At 43.5% G+C, this 19,321-nt stretch overlaps 1 protein-coding gene and 1 pseudogene across 2 annotated transcripts; both read right to left on the reverse strand.

Moving 5' to 3' along the window:
• LOC137867892 (slit homolog 1 protein-like) overlaps positions 1 to 2,389 on the reverse strand; it is a 29,377-nt pseudogene extending 26,988 nt beyond the window's left edge.
• Positions 2,390 to 7,300: 4,911 nt separating this feature from the next.
• Positions 7,301 to 14,426, reverse strand: LOC137867908 (rho GTPase-activating protein 19-like). Of its 2 annotated transcripts, none has more exons than XM_068704374.1 (12): positions 14,323 to 14,426; positions 13,381 to 13,655; positions 13,208 to 13,288; positions 12,909 to 13,118; positions 12,531 to 12,757; positions 12,274 to 12,360; positions 12,085 to 12,150; positions 11,332 to 11,538; positions 11,111 to 11,218; positions 10,850 to 10,960; positions 10,482 to 10,583; positions 7,301 to 9,828 (listed from the first exon to the last, which is right to left on the reverse strand). In XM_068704374.1, exons 1-12 carry the CDS (start codon positions 14,364 to 14,366, stop codon positions 9,772 to 9,774), a joined length of 1,575 nt encoding a protein of 524 aa, XP_068560475.1. In that variant the 5' UTR covers positions 14,367 to 14,426; the 3' UTR covers positions 7,301 to 9,771. The 2 variants fall into 2 exon arrangements, with proteins under 2 accessions (XP_068560475.1, XP_068560474.1); XM_068704373.1 differs by having other exon boundaries at positions 7,301 to 9,831.
• Positions 14,427 to 19,321: the final 4,895 nt, after the last annotated feature.

Below are 19,321 nucleotides of genomic sequence, written 5' to 3' on the forward strand. Positions count from 1 at the left end.
AGTGCTTTCATACATATATATGTATATATATATATATATATATATATATATATATATATATATATATATATATATATATATATATATATATATATATATATATATGTATATATATATGTATATATATATATATATATATATATACATATATATATATATATATATATATGTATATATATATGTATATATAGATATATAGATATATATATATATATATATATATATATCTATATAACGTCTCAGCTACAGTAGAGGTTACGCAGCAGGTTCTAGAGACGGCGATGCGCTCCGACATTCAGCTTCAGCACTAGAAGAGACAATGACTGCAGAACGGGCAGAGAGACGGCAACTGAAGACACCCGACAGCATCAGCAGCGGACCAGAATGCATTGCAGCTACGTTACAGTTTTTGAGAGGATAAGTATGACCGTAACTTGGCTTGTTCACGCCGCTTCTCTGACGGCTACAGGCAGGTTTGTCGACTGCCGCTTCAAAACCTTGAGTTCAGCGATTTGGATCGAGGCCGTCGCCATCTTGGTTTTCTGCAACCAGTGAACAGGAAGTGACCATATTTGGACTGTGGAGGAGTGACGTAGAGACGCCGTAAACAGCTCTGGTAGAGACCTGTCAATCACTGTGTAGCCCCGCCCCTAAATCATCCCCTGCTTTATGGTGTGTTTGACTCTAAATGGAGCATAATGTACTAAATGAACATCATGCTGTATTGAAGAAGACTGTAAACTAGAGATTGAGACCATAAACTCATGTTTACAATGTTTACTGAGGGAATAAATCAAGAGAGAAGTAGAGTCATTTTAGACTAGACTTCTATACAACCAGAGGAGTCGCCCCCTGATGGACACTAGAGAGAATGCAGCTTTAAGACTCTACAGCTTGTTGTATAGTGAGTCTGTCTTACAGCAGCAGAAGCAAGAGGTGAGGAGATGTTGTGAAGTTCTAGTGTATAAGCTGAACAGGATGCAGAGGTGAGTAGAGTGAGAAACAGAGCAAAGAGGAGAGAAGAAGACGAGACGCTTGGAGTTTGTCTCTCACAGGCGATGAGGAATTCATACACCGACCGATATTTGTGAATAGTGAAAAGATGGCGATTCAGGGAACAATTGCAGGAAAGAGAGATGATGCCGCAGACCAGCACTCTGAATCCTGCGAGTCAAGTGGAGAGTCAAAGTGTGTGTGTGTGTGTGTGTGTGTGTGTGTGTGTGTGTGTGTGTGTGTGTGTGTGTGATAGGAAGTTAAACAGACTAGCGGTAAAGAGAGCTGGAAGGAGCATGACGAGAAGAGGCACTGCAACAAACCAGGAATGGCACATAAAGCATGCACACACACACACACACACACACACACACACACACACACACACACACACACACACACACACACAAGGATGCTGTGAGATGAAGTGCACACAGGAGGAGTCGGATAATTAACCCCGCTTCTTTCTCTTCCTGTTTTACACACACAAGTTTCACGTAAATCAAATGCGTTCTAAGATACTTGTGAGGACCGTCACAAACTAAAACCTGGTCTTGACCATAAACCCAGATTTTGCTCCTGAGGAGCAGCAACATGCCGTTACGTTGAAGGATTCCCCTCATCTATCCACCCGTGATCGTGTGGTCCTCAGAGCTATAGAATAACATGAGCACACACACACACACACACACACACACACACACACACACACACACACACACACACACACACACACACGTGGTTGGTACATGACTACTCACAGCCTCTCGGTCCCTCTGGGGATGTTCCTGGGTACGGAGTGGATCCCCAGGCCGTGGCAGTCCACCGTGTTCCCCAGGCAGCTGCAGGGAGTGGGGCACGCCTCCACGCCTCCCCGTCCCGCCACCAGCACCAGGACTCCCCACGCCAGCATCGCCCGCAGCCCAGACGGATGAGCCTTGCCTGGGGCCGCCGTCCTCCTCCTCCAGCCTCCTGACCCGGCTCCATCCCCGCTTCCCCCAGCAGGCATCCTGCTCTCCTGCGGCACTCCGCCACGCTGCAGAAACCAGCCGACAGATCCTCTCCCCTCCTTCACCATCCTTCTCCCAGGGAAGACTGACCGCCACCGGCAGCACCAGCAGCACCAGCAGCACCAGCACACCTCCAAAAAGTGGAGGAAAATGCTTAAAGTCCAACGAGTGGAATGCGTGAAAGAGGCTGAGACAGACGGCAGCACAGCCAGGTGAAGTTCAGCTGCAACTTGATGTCAAGGGAAAAAGACAAGTATACCCTCCTCTTCCTCTTCTTCCTGTTGTCCCTGGCTTTAGAGCTCCCTCCAATTGGCTTCTCTTCTTCTACTCTCCTGTGTGTGTTCTCTCTCTCTCTCTCTCTCTCTCTCTCTCTCTCTCTCTCTCTCTCTCTCTCTCCCTCTCTCTCTCGTGCAGCCGTACAGTGTGTTTGCCTCTCCCCTCCACTTTTCATTGAGTCATTGTGCACTGAACAGTGAGCCACTAGAAGAAGAAAAAAAACAGAAAGAAAGGGGGGGACTCCCTCACTCCCTCTATCACACACTCACACACACACACACACACACACTGAGCAATCATCCATCAAAAGCTTTTACAAATAACAGCACCGAGACTCCTCCCACGCCCCCCCACCCTCCTCCTCCTCCCTCCCTCCGCCTACAGTCACACACATCTACACACACACACACACACACACACACACACACACACACACACACACAGCAGCACCCGGAGTGAACTCACATCTATTCAGTGACAGCAGTAGCGGGCTCCACCACCTCCAGTGACGGCAGCCTTTTTTTTTCTCTCTCTCTCTCTCTCTCTCTCTCTCTCTCTCTCTCTCTCTCTCTCTCTCTCTCTCTCGCCCCACACGCGCTCTCCTCCCTCGGGCAAGAAAAGAGCCCAAGGCTGTGAGGACACACCGAGGAGAGAGGGAGGAAAGGAAGGGAGAGAGGAGAGGAGAGGAAATCGTGATCACACTAAAACATCCGACCGAAAAGCTCCAGCGAAAAATGTGAGGACAGAAAAAAGGAGAACCAGTTTGTAGAAATAAATGATTGTACATGTGTGTATGTGAGTGTGTGTGTGTGTGTGTGGGGGGGGGGGGGGGTTCTGCTGTTAAACGTGATAAGGTTCTTATTTATTTTGTGCCTCGGCTCAGTGCCAAGACAGCACACCGGGCTGCAGGAACCTGGGTTGGAGGGGGGGGTTCTTGTAAGATTGGCATAACCGGAATGCCATAAGCTGCCACAGAGCTTATACTCAGAAGGTCTATTATGAATTCACTGGCACGGCTCTGAAATTCAAATTCAAATGGAGCTTTAATCTCCACAGAAACGCTGTCTTTAAGAGAAACAAATGTGAGTCATGAAGCTACATCTACGTGTAGTACATGAGGTTATACATATATACGTGTAGTATATGAGGTTATATGTCTACGTGTAGTATATGAGGTTATACGTCTACGTGTAGTACATGAGGTTATACATATATACGTGTAGTACATGAGGTTATACATATATACGTGTAGTATATGAGGTTATATGTCTACGTGTAGTATATGAGGTTATACGTCTACGTGTAGTACATGAGGTTATACATATATACGTGTAGTATATGAGGTTATATGTCTACGTGTAGTATATGAGGTTATACGTCTACGTGTAGTACATGAGGTTATACATATATACGTGTAGTACATGAGGTTATACATATATACGTGTAGTATATGAGGTTATATGTCTACGTGTAGTACATGAGGTTATACATATATACGTGTAGTATATGAGGTTATATGTCTACGTGTAGTATATGAGGTTATACGTCTACGTGTAGTACATGAGGTTATACATATATACACGTGTAGTATATGAGGTTATACGTCTACGTGTAGTACATGAGGTCATACATATATACGTGTAGTATATGAGGTTATACGTCTACGTGTAGTACATGAGGTTATACATATATACGTGTAGTACATGAGGTTATACGTCTACGTGTAGTATATGAGGTTATACATATATACGTGTAGTACATGAGGTTATACGTCTACGTGTAGTATATGAGGTTATACATATATACGTGTAGTACATGAGGTTATACGTCTACGTGTAGTATATGAGGTTATACATATATACGTGTAGTATATGAGGTTATACGTCTGAGTGTAGTACATGAGGTTATACGTCTACGTGTAGTATATGAGGTTATACATATATACGTGTAGTACATGAGGTTATACGTCTACGTGTAGTACATGAGGTTATACATATATACGTGTAGTATATGAGGTTATACGTCTGAGTGTAGTACATGTTATACGTCTACGTGTAGTACATGAGGTTATACGTCTACGTGTAGTACATGAGGTTATACGTCTACGTGTAGTACATGAGGTTATACATATATACGTGTAGTACATGAGGTTATACGTCTACGTGTAGTACATGAGGTTATACATATATACGTGTAGTATATGAGGTTATACGTCTACGTGTAGTACATGAGGTTATACATATATACGTGTAGTACATGAGGTTATACATATATACGTGTAGTATATGAGGTTATACATATATACGTGTAGTATATGAGGTTATACGTCTACGTGTAGTACATGAGGTTATACATATATACGTGTAGTACATGAGGTTATACATATATACGTGTAGTATATGAGGTTATACGTCTGAGTGTAGTACATGTTATACGTCTACGTGTAGTACATGAGGTTATACGTCTACGTGTAGTACATGAGTTATACGTCTAAGTGTAGTACATGAGGTTATACATATATACGTGTAGTACATGAGGTTATACGTCTACGTGTAGTACATGAGGTTATACATATATACGTGTAGTATATGAGGTTATACGTCTACGTGTAGTATATGAGGTCATACATATTATACGTGTAGTATATGAGGTTATACGTCTACGTGTAGTACATGAGGTCTATACATATATACGTGTAGTACATGAGGTTATACGTCTACGTGTAGTATATGAGGTTATACATATATACGTGTAGTACATGAGGTTATACGTCTACGTGTAGTATATGAGGTTATACGTCTACGTGTAGTACATGAGGTTATACATATATACGTGTAGTATATGAGGTTATACGTCTGAGTGTAGTACATGTTATACGTCTACGTGTAGTACATGAGGTTATACGTCTACGTGTAGTACATGAGGTTATACGTCTACGTGTAGTACATGAGGTTATACGTCTACGTGTAGTACATGAGGTTATACGTCTACGTGTAGTACATGAGTTATACATATTCAATATACGTGTAGTACATGAGGTTATACGTCTGCGTGTAGTACATGAGGTTATACGTCTGCGTGTAGTACATGAGGTTATACATATATACGTGTAGTACATGAGGTTATACATATATACGTGTAGTACACAAGGTTATACGTCTGCGTGTAGTACACGAGGTTATACGTCTGCGTGTAGTACATGAGGTTATACATATATACCTGTAGTACTATGAGGTTTATACGTCTGCGTGTAGTACATGAGGTTATACATATATACGTGTAGTATATGAGGTTATACGTCTGCGTGTAGTACATGAGGTTATACATATATACGTGTAGTATGAGATTATACGTCTGCGTGTAGTACATGAGGTATACATATATACGTGTAGTACATGAGGTTATACGTCTGCGTGTAGTACATGAGGTTATACTGCCTGTTACACTGAACCTGTCAGTGCAACAAATAAATAATCATTGATTAATCTCCTCAATTTAACCATTTACAACATGTACATCAATGGTTATATGTGAGAAGCTGAATGGTTTCAGTTCTCCTGTAAGCAGATAAAATGAACACATTGTGTCTTTGAGTCGTCATATTCATCACATCATCAGTGAGGTCACGAGGAGAGTAATCACATTCTCCAGAATAACGGGCTCTATTGAGCGTTCACTTGCAGTGTGACGATCCACAGCTTGAGGGCACCAGTTTACCCGCCTTTTTCTTTTTCTTTTTTAATTTACCACCATACATGAGTGATTATTGCCCGTGGCCTCACTTGTTTTTCTGTGTCTCCCCCCCTGCGGACTCCCCCACGAGACGGGTTAATTTAACCAGGCGCTCTTCAGAAGTGGCCACATGGGCGGAGGAAGCCTCGGCCCGCAGCTGAAACTCAATGAGTCGTTCGGGGCGATTATCTGCAACAAAAGGAGGGCCGAGATGTTGACATGTCCATGAGAGGGGGGGGTGTGTGTGTGTGTGTGTGTGTGTGTGTGTGTGTGTGTGTGTGTGTGTGTGTGTGTGTGTGGGGGGGGGTGGGGTGGACCCCCGGTGGACCCCCCTGATATCTGGGGCCATAATAGCCTTCTGGGGGGGGCGGGGTCTTCTCCTCCAGACGCGTCTCAATTGATCTGGGGATCGACAGAGCAGATGCTTTGGTCTGAACTGCGTCGACTCACAAGACCTTCAGAGGAAGTCCCTCAGTGTGACGTCATCTGGCACATAGAACATCTTATGATCAAATCCCATAAACAGATGGGTTTGATCAATTAGTGCGTCAGAGGATTTAAGTGTGACGTGATCTTCAGGTGAGATCTTTAAGACGCAAGTTCAGCACAAGAAGCCATATTCAGATAAGCAGCTGATTGAGAAGATGAGAGAAGTTAACAGCGTCACCACAGAAGAAGAAAACACTGCTTTAGCTGAAACAAGGAGTCCTTTACTTCACTTAATGACGTGAATGTCATGTTTCATTGTTTCATATTGTCCAATGTGAGAAGTTGCTGCTTTTGTCCGTCTGTCATGAGAGTAAAGTGAATATCTTTAAAGAATTTGAAGATGAGCGTGTTTTATTTTATGACATCTAATAGACCAGATGATTCATTAATAAAGACAATAATCAACAAGTGTTTTTAGTTGCATTTTAAGCGGCAAAAAACATGAAGTCATCTCAAATGAAGACTAATAAAAAGCTGCAGAACTCTAAATGACAAAACATAAATACTTAGACGTGTATTTAATATCACAACGTTTCAGTGAAACCTTCTTTTACTGTGTATGAGAAAGAGTTTACAATAGGATATTACTATCATTATATTCATGATAAAGGAAGAAGCTGTCAAGATGAGACAGTAGAACAGTAGAGCGTGTTTGGCTCTGTGTAGTTTGAGAGCACCCTCTAGTGGGCAAACACCAGCACTGCAGGACGTTATTTCATCATACTGTTGAATGAATAAAAGAAACAGGAAACATTAAAAAAAAAAAAAGGTTTAATCCAAAGCGGGGAGGGGGGGGGGGGGGTCGCTAAGGAATCAATGTGCTGTACAAGGAGAACTTATTTTACACTAAAATACAAAAACAACAACAACATTAAAAGGGTACCACAGATTAAACCAGACGGTCACAGGTGAGATCGTCATGACGATGAAGAACGGTGCTTTTTTTTCTTCTCCATCACCTTTAACCAAAGAAAACTTCAGTGACGTTCCTCCACGTCTCATCCATGAACACACACACACACACACACACACACACACACACACACACACACACACACACACACACACACACACACACACACACACACACACACACACACACACACACACACACACACACACACACACACCAGTAACTAGACGTTTCACATTTATGTAAATGAGATGAAGACAAACATCATCAGAGTGTAACGGCTCTCTTCTGAGGAACAAAAGTAAACTACGTAATAAATGAAAAAGAATCAGTGTACCGTAAGTCTCGCTCATGAACTCCATCCACAAAAAAGAAGAAAAAAAGAAGACGTTGTTGTTTCCCAAACAGCAATAAATACAACGAGCTCTCCTTTAAGAGCACGTCTGATCAAACTGTCCTGAAGAGGACGAGGAGACGACGTGAGGAGACGAGCAGAGATTCAGTGTCAGAAGGCTGCTGAGATGAATTGAGTCCGGATCATTTAGGAACAAACACCAACGGTCCACATGTAGAGCAGACCACTGAACAAAGAACACGACGATATACTGTAAAAACAGAGAGGAGGTACGGCGCTCCAGCGGCAGTCATCACTTCCAACAAACCCATCGATACGACGTCCACCGCGGGCCGGACGCCCCGGTAACACAGCCCGGTAACACAGCCCGGTAACACAGCCCGGTAACACAGCCCGGTAACACAGGCCGGTAACACAGCCCGGTAACACAGCCCGGTAACACAGCCCGGTAACACAGGCCGGTAACACAGGCCGGTAACACAGCCCGGTAACACAGCCCGGTAACACAGCCCGGTAACACAGGCCGGTAACACAGCCCGGTAACACAGCCCGGTAACACAGCCCGGTAACACAGCCCGGTAACACAGCGAGCAGAAGTCAGTTCAGTCAAACCGTGAAGAGCAAAGCTGAAGGAACGTCTCACGGTCCCAAATGTTTACAGGAGTATTGAGTCACTTGATTTAAGGTCTCCTCACCGGACCTTGAGCTTGAGACCCGTTCACTCACACTCCATGTTAAAAACAAGTGGCTTCCTGTGAACACCTGGAGCAGCATTGGGTTTTCATCGTAAACACGTGACAAGTTCCCTTCCTGCTTCGCTCAAGACTCAGCGGCCTCTTCTGAACACGGGTCACGCCTCAGATACCAGACCAGGTGTTAGGAAGAGAGGACCGGAACGGACTTCTGCTCACTCCAACAAAAACACAACTTCACTTTAAACCAACAAATCTCCACCCGACCCGTCCACCACCCAGCTGAAGAAAACATGAAAAGGTATTTTAAAAAGGTATTTTAAGGCCTGTGAGTGATTCTGTGAAGGCAACATTTCATATTTGACAGATTCATAATGAATGTTTTATGATGAATCAAGGAAATCCTGTTTATGTGAATAAAGTGACCGGCTCCTCATCAAGTGACAAAGAGGTAAAACACATCAGACCGAGAAAAAAAAAAAAAAAAAAAGGCAACATCACAGTTTCCAAATAAAACGTGTACTGTACAACATGTGTACAGTACATGTTGTACAGTACATGTTGTACAGTACATGTTGGACTGTCAGTACTGCTAGTGGTCATAGATCGTGATACAGTCGACTGAGCCAGAGAAGACAAACCAAAGCTCACCGTTAGCTTGGAGTGATTCACATTAAGGCTCAGACTTCATCAGACTTCATTTCATAACGCTGAAGACTCGATCCTTCAGAGACTCGATCCTTCAGAGACTCGATCCTTCAGAGACCTGTTCTCCTGGATGGTTTCGTTATTATCGAGGATATTAAAACAACTTTTCATCGACTTAAAAACCCAGAAAGAAACATCAGAATTCATGTGGTTAAAAAAATAAATAAATTAAGATATTTTAAAAGGAGAGATTTGCATTCTGGTCCCACTCTTGTTCTCACAAACCAAATGCATCACATCAGTTATCATTACTGAACTGAATCACGCTAAAAGATATTCATATTGTCCGTAAAACTGACATTTTTTTGGAGGCATTTCTGGAAGTAGAAAGACAGATTTAGCTTATCGGATATCGTATGGAGGTCAGAAGAGTTGGGCATTAATGAGAGTGGATTTCTTTTCATCCTCATCACGTAGTGTTACTTTAGACCTCGAGGTCTGTCTGTAGAAGTGTCGGTGAGTTCCTGCCTCCGGTCTGCAGGTAAAAGCTGCTGCGTGTTAGTCCGTTAAAAAAAAAAAAAAACACTAGACGTACTACGATGAACGATTATATCAATACTGCCCCAACAAGTCCTGTCCCAGACGAGGAGGAGGAGGGTTTCATTACAGTGAGATCTCCTGAGGAGGAGAGAAACACATCCGGGTCACAGAGGGGGAGTCCTGCTGAGAGACAGAGAGAGAGAGAGAGAAGAGAGAGAGAGAGAGAGAGAGAGAGAGAGAGAGAGAGAGAGAGAGAGAGAGAGAGAGAGAGAGAGAGAGTAATTGGAAAGAGTGAATTTACAAAGCTAAGACGTAAGATAAGCGGTTACGTTCGCGTGCCTCTAGAGCAGTGATTCTCAACTGGTGGGGGTCGCGGACCCGTTTTCAGTGGGCCTTTGCCTAAAAAAAAATTATTTTAAAATCCTGTGCTTTTATTTTGAAGGGCCTTTGCATGGAAAAAAAATCCTGTGCTTTTATTTTGAAGGGGATTTTTTTTTTTTTATGCAGCGGAGTTATTCACACTCCTTAACAGTATTTGGCGTTAATGCCTTGTAATACTAATAGACACTCATTTCACAGTACAGAAGAACAGCCACACAGTTTGTTTTCATGCTGATTGAGCGAAACGCAAAGTACGACACCGACTACATGAGAGATGGATTTTCTTACATTGGAGGACAAAACCCTCATTTGGAAACAAAACACCCTTCTCTCAAAGATACACTTCGGGTCACGGCTCGTCATTAAGGGGTGATGGTGGGTCCCGCAGCCAGACCCGTTGAGAAACACTGCTGTAGATGAATGAACATATTTGGGGATCGTTGGCGTCATACCTTAGAGACCTTCGAAGCTTTCTCCTTCTTCAAAGTAAAGTCTGGGTTCTTTAACACCAGCCCCGCCTTCCCCAACACAGGAGCATTTAATGGTCTGTTCACCTGCGCGCACACACACACACACACACACACACACACACACACACACACACACACACACACACACACACACACACACACACACACACACACAATCAATCAATCAATCAATCAATCAATCAATACTTCACCTCCCAAGACTTCACACATCTCTTTTTTTTGGTTCAGGTTCTTCTGCACATTCGTTTGTGTTGACAGGTGTGTGACGTCGCGTCGGAGAGAAAAAGCACCGATAAAAACCCGGAGAGCGTTAGGTGTTGTGTACGTACTTGCAGGGTGACGTTCTCTTTCCCGGGCTTCCTTCCCGTTTTGGCGACGATGTCGGGGGAGACGTGTCGGACCCGCCTCTCTCCCGTCAGCTGCTCGGCGCGAGCTCTGCGCTGTTAGCGGAGCACCGGGGGGGGGGGGGGGGGGGGGACGTTATGAACGGGCAACAGAACCAAACGCTGAACAAAGACTCTGGGACAACACTAACACTTTGACTTCCGTGTTGTTAAAGTTACTGTGCCTTCGTGACTTGTGTTCAGTACCTTGATGAGGCCGCCAAAGGAGCGGGAGCGCGGGTGCTTCTTGCTGGGCGCCGGAGGCTCCTGCTGGTGCTGGTTGGTAGGCGTCCCCGAGGTCGTCTGCTTGACTAGCTGCACATTGGACGCAGAGAGCAACGCTTACATTTCACGTACCGACTTCGTGGAAGTTGAACAGCATTTATGGGTTTTTGTTTTTTTTCCCTCGGATAAATAAAAGGGCGAACCTGTCGGACGAGTTTCTTCTTCTTGGCGGAGTCCGGCATGTTGTGGTGGACGTGTCTGAAGAGGTCCTTCAGAGCCTCTTCTGTGTACTGCTGAGCCGGGGATTGGTACTGCTCCTGAGAGCCGGGGCCCGAAACCGCCGTCCTCTTCAGGGGCAACGCGGTCCGCCGAGTCGGGGAGCCGCTCGGCGTCAGCAGCTCCAGATCGTCCTGAGAGAGGAGGCGGCAAAAGTCACATTGGTGTTTTGTTTTTTTTGGCCATTTCTAACCTTGGTTTCAACATGTTTTTCTAAATGGTATTGAGTGAAGTGGGTATTTGGGAGCTTGTAACCAGAGATGAGACCAAATGAGCTCAGAACAGAGAGCACAATAGCTATATATATATATATATATATATATATATATATATATATATATGTTCTGTCAGTAAGTTGAGCCGAGAAATTAATCTCTTGCCAAAGCAGAATTTCTCCAAAGCAGTGAAGCGATGACCCAATAGCACCTCGTCAAAACCATTTGGCTTTGTACTTGAAATGGAAAATATTTCACACGTGTGAACTGACAAAATGAAATTGATCGCCATATTGTTAGCATGTACTGAAGTCTACCACTGTTGCTCAATTCCTCAGATTTGACATTGACGATGTCTTTACTTTATTTTCTCTTGAAACTGCATTTGATTTGACGTTTGGAGACAAAAGGGGGAATTCTTAAAAGGAAATGTCATTTAAAGAGGCGGTGAAGTGAAGACTATACCTTGGTCTGCAGAGCCTTGGTCCCGGTGAAGTGCGCTCTGGCATAATCCCTCAGGTAGACCGGAGCCTGAAGGACACGCAGCAGACACAAGTCACTCATCCACCGTCGCATCCGTTAAACAGACTTCATCATCAGGAATCAAACTCATGCATTCATGCACTCATGATCTCGTGTATTGTCGATACTCACCCTGAAGAGCTTCTGCGAGTGCTTGATGAGGAAGGCCATGCTGCTGTTCAGCTTCTTCAGATTGTCTTTCAGGTCAGCGGCTGTCATCTGAGAGGACGGGAAGTCAGAGACACAGCGTCGTCACTTACAGCCGCATTCACAGACGTTTAACCAGCAAAAAAGGCCCGAATGACAAGTCGCCCGTGATGTTTTCATACGTTAAAGAGAACCTGGTCCTTGCACCCTCATCGTGTCGTAAGAAAAGTACAAAATCTCACATGTCTGGGCCAGACGACATGCGGCGCAAACATGAGCGCCAGGTTGAAGGCGGACATCTTGTTCTTGTCCTGCTGCCGGGCCGTGTGGTAGAGCAGGTCCAGCAGCAGCTTGAGCAGCGAGCGGTTGGCCTGAGGCAGCAGCAGGAAGAGGAGCTGCAGGGCCTCGATCTGGCGCTCCTTGTTGGGCACCGCGGTCTTGTTGCCGCGCTCGTCGAACAGAGTCATATCTGGAGGCGGGACAAGGGTGGAGGAAGTGAGGAAGAACATGTTTTTTTGCTAAAAATGTCGAGCTAACATCGCCGCTACTCTAAGCATTTAACTCAAAACGTGACACGGTTTCACGCCTCAAGTGTGTTTTGTGCGGTGCGGCGTTCATACCGGCGATCTTCAGGTGTGCGTGGAAGTGTCTGTGTGTGAGCAGGGGCTCGGGCAGCTCTCCCAGGAAAGCCTTGAGCAGCGTGGCCACGTCGTTGGGGTGGAAGTCTCCGGACGTCAGGTCCACGTCTGCCCCGCCGTTGAGCAGGTCCTTCAGGGTCTGCTGACGAACGCTGTTCCCCGGCACCCGGAACAGACCCTCGACGTGCAGATCTGAGCGCGTAAGAGCAGCTGGGAGTCAGCCAGTGAACGCACGCGTGAAAGTCACAGCGGCGGCGATTATCTCGCGTTTAATGACTCACTTTTGCTGAGGTACTCAATGAGTTGGTAGATCTGGGCGATGCAGCTCTCCGTCAGCGGGGTTCCAAACACAGCTCCTTTATCTGTGAGGGCATCAGCAGACAGGCCAGTCTCATCACAAACACAGAAAACACAGAGCGGGATGTTCACCGTGGCCGTTGTTACTTTCTCTGACCTTTGCGTTTGAGGAAGTTGAAAGAGCGAAAGAAGCCCCCGTTTCCACCCGTCGGGGTCTTCGGGCCGTCCTCGCCGAGGAGCTGCGCAAACTCCGCGCCGGGGAGGTCGATGAGGCGAGTGATGTTGCTGAGCACCAGCTCCAGGAAAACCTCGGGGCTCTCGTGGCGGAGTTTCTCCACAAAGAAGTCCGGGTTGAAGATGACCGGCGGTCGGCTGGCGCGGGAGCCCCCCGGTGACTCCTCGTGATTGATCACCATACTGCACACTGTACCTCTGACGGACGGACGGACACACACACACACACACACACACACACACACACACACACACACACACACACACACACAAAGACTGTTAACGGTTACATCATACACCTAATCACAGCAATGGGGGAAGAAAACACAGGCTGCTTAGTCCTAAATGGTGCCAACAGCTAGAAGATCTTCATAATTAGGGATCTTTGATCACATTCCACGTTAGTTAAAATGTGTGTACAAGCTGATGCGACCCCGGTGACGTGTCAGTGGGCTCTCAGGCTTCAGAGAGCTGCTTCCACAGCCACGAAAGGACAGAATAATGACACTAACGCCTCTGACAGCTCCAGCAGAGCTTGAACATTATGAGCTACACAGAGGCAGGGGTTCGATGCAGGGACTATTGATATCACGTTCACGGCTGTAACGAGTGTGAAGAAACACGGGAGCAGCGGGTTAATTCCACTTTACATTTAGTGAAATTAACGTCAGTTGACGTCACACCAACACACGACCCCCCCCCCCCCCCCCCCCTCAGCGGAGCTAACAGTGCTAACGTTAGCTAGCTAACGCGAGCGGATAATTCCCCCCACGTACACACGGAAACACTACGCTGCCACCGCGTCCGTGTAAATAACACCAGGGACAAAGCGTATGAAACGAAAGCTTCCGTTCGTTCTTCTTACCTTCTGCTGTGCGCGTTGTCGTCCGCATCTATACCCGCGGCCATGTTCTCCGTTTGAATCCTCCGCTGTTGTCCCTCCAGGCCCCGCCCACCTCGTCAACCATTGGTCCGTTTGTCTGGGACGTCGGCGTAGAACGTTGGGTCCGGATTTTTTTACGTGTCCCGCGCTGTGATTGGTCGGTTTGAATTCAGCGGCTTTGTTCCGAGAGGAAAACAAACACGGACATCAGAATTAGAAATCATCTTAAATTTGACTCCGGTTTACACATTGCTGTCCGCGTACATACATGGAGTATACAAATAACCAAGAAACATTGAAAAACATAGACAACAAAGTAGAAACATAGAAACTAAGCATACACATTTCACTACTATGTACAATATAAATATGATAATCTAACATAATGTATATGAACATGTATGTATGTACAGTTGTGCATTGATGTTAGCATTATGCTAACATTTAGGCTTAAAAAAAACCCCGTTGTGCTAAAGCATCGGCATTCCTTAAAGTTATATTTGACTAACGAGGATGATAAACATTAACTTAATAATGTATGTAAATATTAAGTTCATTATGACCACTCGTATATGCTAAAATTCGTCTCTGGTCCAAGCTAACGTCACATTATCTGTGCAACATAAATACACAATACTACAATTATTCTGTCTGTATACATAATATTGCAATACTACAATTATTCTGTCTGTATGTATAATATTTTAGTTATTTAAATTATTGTGGATTTTTTACTTTTTTACTTATTTAATAGAACTGACTTTGAAGTCCTGCTGTTGGTTTTAAATCTCCTTTTCTTTTGCATTATGTTTTGATGCTTTTAATGGTTTTATGTGAAGCACTTTGAACTTGCCTTGTTGTGGAAATGGGCTGTACCAATAAACTCGCCTTGAGCAACAGTTCAATAAGAATAGAAGAACATCTCCAGTTATTAAAGGAACTGGAAGCTAAGCATCTTGTTTCAGTGTCAAATTCAAAAGTCATAGCATGTCAAAACTCTGGCCTGGGACAAAGTTTACCCGGGTTTAATGTGGCCCGTTACACCGGGATGCTGTAGGTTGGATCACAGAGATGGGCAGTATTTCTATTACTTTCAAATACGTATTTCAAATACTTTTGAGTATTTTGTAATTTGTATTTGATAGGGCCGATAAAAAAATCTAACGTAATTTGTAACAAAATACTTTAGAGTGGAGTAATTTTGTATTTAAAATATTTTTATTGTATGTATAAAAATGTATTGTATGTATAAAAAAGCAGTTCATGAGTTCAGTCTTCAGATCTTCAAGTTCAACGGATTGTCTGTCAAGGTTTGATCTGAGTGTGACAGACGTCAGCTAGCTTGACGTCTGTCTATCTAACCTCACTGTGTTACAAGTGATGCTGTATCTTCTCAATGTGAATGTCATAATGACATATCAAGTACTGGCAGATAATATAGTTCACAGTTAGCCAGGCTTTGACAGTACATGTCCATTTGTTAAAAAAAAAAAAAAAAAACATTAAATATCCAATTTATTTTATTTAAAAGGCATATTATGAAAGTATTGTTAGTTGTATTATTTCATACATTCTACAGTTGGCCAAGTGGACAACATGTCTCAGTACAGTCATGTATTTAGGCTCTTTGTGTACAATTGGTTTTAATTCTATATTTTGCTTTTATAGTATACATAGGCCTAATGTGTGATGCTATTCATATGTGATGAATATTTTCTTGTTGATACAAAGCCAAAGTTTATGGGCTGTTAAGTCCCATTAATAAAAAAATATGTATATATGTATATATATATATATATATATACATATATACATATACATATATATATTATGTATATATATATATATATATATATGTATATATGTATATATATATATATATATATATATATATATATATATATATATATATACACATAATCAATCAAGTTTTAACAGCTTTGCTTAGTTACACTGACATGTATTATGCTAGCATTAGCATTGTATTATTGCAATAATACAATTATTATTGTATTATTGCATATATATATATATATATATTATATATATATATATACACGTATATGTATACGTATATATATACGTATATATATACGTATATACGTATATATATACGTATACATATACGTGTATATATACATATATAATATATATATATATATATATATATATATATGTGCGCACACACACACACACACACACACACACACACACACACACACATATGCAATATATGCTTTTTTTCCCCACTCTCTTACCTCCATTATTACAGTAAAGCTTCTTCAATTCTATCTATCTATCTATCTATCTATCTATCTATCTGTCTATCTGTCTGTCTGTCTGTCTGTCTGTCTGTCTGTGGGCTATTTTGATGTATTTTTGCCCATCTCTGGTTGGATCCAGAGACGCTCACAGACTTCCTAAATGATTGTCCTGCTTTGCACGAAGACGCCTCAACATGGATGAGGCTCTACTGTTGTAGGACAACTCTTGCATACACAGCAAACAACACAAATATATGTAGCTATGTGTTGTCAAGTTATACTAAAATCATAACGTTATCATTGGCACACTAAAAGTTGAATATCGATATCAATCACAGCTTACCTCATTCGGAGTTATCAGATCAAAATGCCCCCGCACCGGGGAACGCCGTTTTCCTCCAATACTCGCCATAACACCGGGACTTAAAGTGCTATTTCAGGTTCACAACCGGTCTACCTGAGCTCACGCTGGTCCGTTTATGGACTTAATATGAAGTATAAATCATCTGTAAAAATCGTCACACACTCAGTAAGATATTAGTGAACCTCTGAGGTTCGAAAGTGAAGTTATTAAACGTCACTTTACGAGGCTAGCGTTAGCCGCTGACGCTGGTTAGCTTGTTAGCCACGAACGTCACGGAACTTAACCGATCATTTTAACACAGACGTGATGTTATAAGGTCGCTTATTTTAGCTTTAACGTTAGCGTCGGTTGAAAGTCAATACTTACATTTAAAAGTGATACTGCATCAGCTTGTGGGCGGAGCCTAAGTCAGAAGGCCTCCGATGACGCGTTGCGACGATGGCATCAAAGGCAAATGAGATCAAAGGCTTGGATTTTCCACTGGTTGACTTGATATAACATTTATTTAAATTAGATTAACAACATGAATTCAACAAATATGGAAGAGATAAATCAGAGACAAATGGCAGACACATATTTAATAGAGAAGGAGAATGCAATTCTCAAGCATAAAATACACTGGCTCTCACAGAAACTGGAAACAGATGTCAGAGTTAGAAATGCCAACGACATTGGTCTAAAGCAAAAAGTAAAAACTCTGGAGGATGAAATCGTCTCCCTCAAGGAACAGCTGAGGGTGACGGAATGTAAAGCATTCACGAATTCCGAAATCACTCAAGCTGACAGTGCAAAGCTCAGTCAGCTTGATTATTTATGGGATCGTCTTTCAAAAACCGAGAAAAAGCTATTCGCAATAAGTTCGTTGAGAGACTCAGTCACAGAGCAGCTCCACAAATGTGAAGAAATTCACAATGAAAGCATTGCTCAGCTAACAGCCAGCAATGAAGCTGACATTTCACAGATCACAGCTGGCTTCAATGCAAGGACGGCGGAGACTGAGCTGAGGCACGAAAAGCAAATTGAAGAGGTAGTTTCCAGGTACGAAGATGAAATTAAACGTCTGGTTGACCTGCAAGCTCTAGAGGAGGACAAAAATAAGGCAGTCATTGAACTACAAAGGAAGATGAGGGTTGCAGAAGTCGACTTCAAGAATGAGAAGGCCAGGCTTATTCTACGTAACCAACAGCTTGTAGAAGACTACGATGAAATGAAAGAAAGGTATGAAATCATATCTGACAAATCAAACCAGCTGGTTGAGATGAATTCTCTCAAATTGAAGTATAGTAATCTACTGCTGCTTGGCGCATCAAAGGAGATAACTATCACTAATCTGAGAAATGAGCTGTGGGATGTAAAGAAGTCTAACAGAATTCTCAATCGGAATGTTGAGACGGAGAGAAATATGTATGCTGTCTTAAAAACCAAACTAGACTTGGACCACACACGGGAAATGGCTCTAAAAAGCAAAATAGAAAGCACATGTCGCTCATTAGAAGAGTCAAAAATGAAGGAGAGAGAGGCTGTGGTAATGCAACACAAGCTGAACAAGACCGCCGTAGATCTGAAGCAGAGACTGATGAATTCTGAGACCAAGAATAAAACAGTAATGGAGGAATGCAGAAGATTGCAGACCTATAAGCTGCGCTTTAAGGAGGGTCTACAGGACTGCTCTGAGGAAATTGGCGACAGGGACTTCAAAGAGAGATTCGTAGCGTTTAAAAGACGCTACCTGGACGACGACGATGTACCCGAGGACATCAAGTCAAAGGATCAAGAAAAGCGAGAGATAAGAAATAGCGAATCAGTATTAAGGAACAAGCTGTCAACAGCTTTCACCAAGCTGGTGAGTAAGAAGAAGGCCCTGAAACAAAGCCCGGTAGATGAGATGATGAAACTCAAAGAGAGACACTCTGATTACATCAACATAATGAACAATCAGAAGTTACAAATAGAGGAACTCAAAAGCTCAAATGCCATACTCAACGCACAACAATCTCTCATCCTCACAAGAAAATCGTGGGAAAAAAAAGCTAAGGCGCGGTCTCCTTGTTTAGAACGGCACCTGTCGACACCAAGGCAGCCATCCAAGGGCCCCATCTTTATAGAAGTGAGTCCGTTTGTGACGGAGGATATCACGACTGATATCCAGCCACCCAAGGGCCCCATCTTTATAGAAGTGAGTCCGTTTGTGACGGAGGATATCACGACTGATATCCAGCCTCCCAAGGGCCCTAACTTTATAGAAGTGAGTCCGTTTGTGACGGAGGATATCACGACTGATATGCAACCATCCGAGGGCCCCTTCTTTGTAGAAGTGAGTCCGTTTGTGACGGAGGATATCACGACTGATATC

Source organism: Cebidichthys violaceus, unplaced genomic scaffold (genome assembly GCF_023349555.1).
Source record: "Cebidichthys violaceus isolate CVI_PGR_0920_01 unplaced genomic scaffold, fCebVio1.0.p SCAF_90, whole genome shotgun sequence".
Classification (NCBI taxonomy): domain Eukaryota; kingdom Metazoa; phylum Chordata; class Actinopteri; order Perciformes; family Stichaeidae; genus Cebidichthys; species Cebidichthys violaceus.

Excerpts from the sequence above, each read along its gene's own strand:
- LOC137867908 (XM_068704373.1), bottom strand. The coding sequence starts at position 14,366 with ATGGCCGCGGGTATAGATGCGGACGACAACGCGCACAGCAGAAG. Across the intron at positions 13,289-13,380 it reads CAACTTCCTCAAACGCAAAG|ATAAAGGAGCTGTGTTTGGA; the intron begins GTCAGAGAAAGT and ends ATGCCCTCACAG. Across the intron at positions 13,119-13,207 it reads CATTGAGTACCTCAGCAAAA|ATCTGCACGTCGAGGGTCTG; the intron begins GTGAGTCATTAA and ends TTACGCGCTCAG.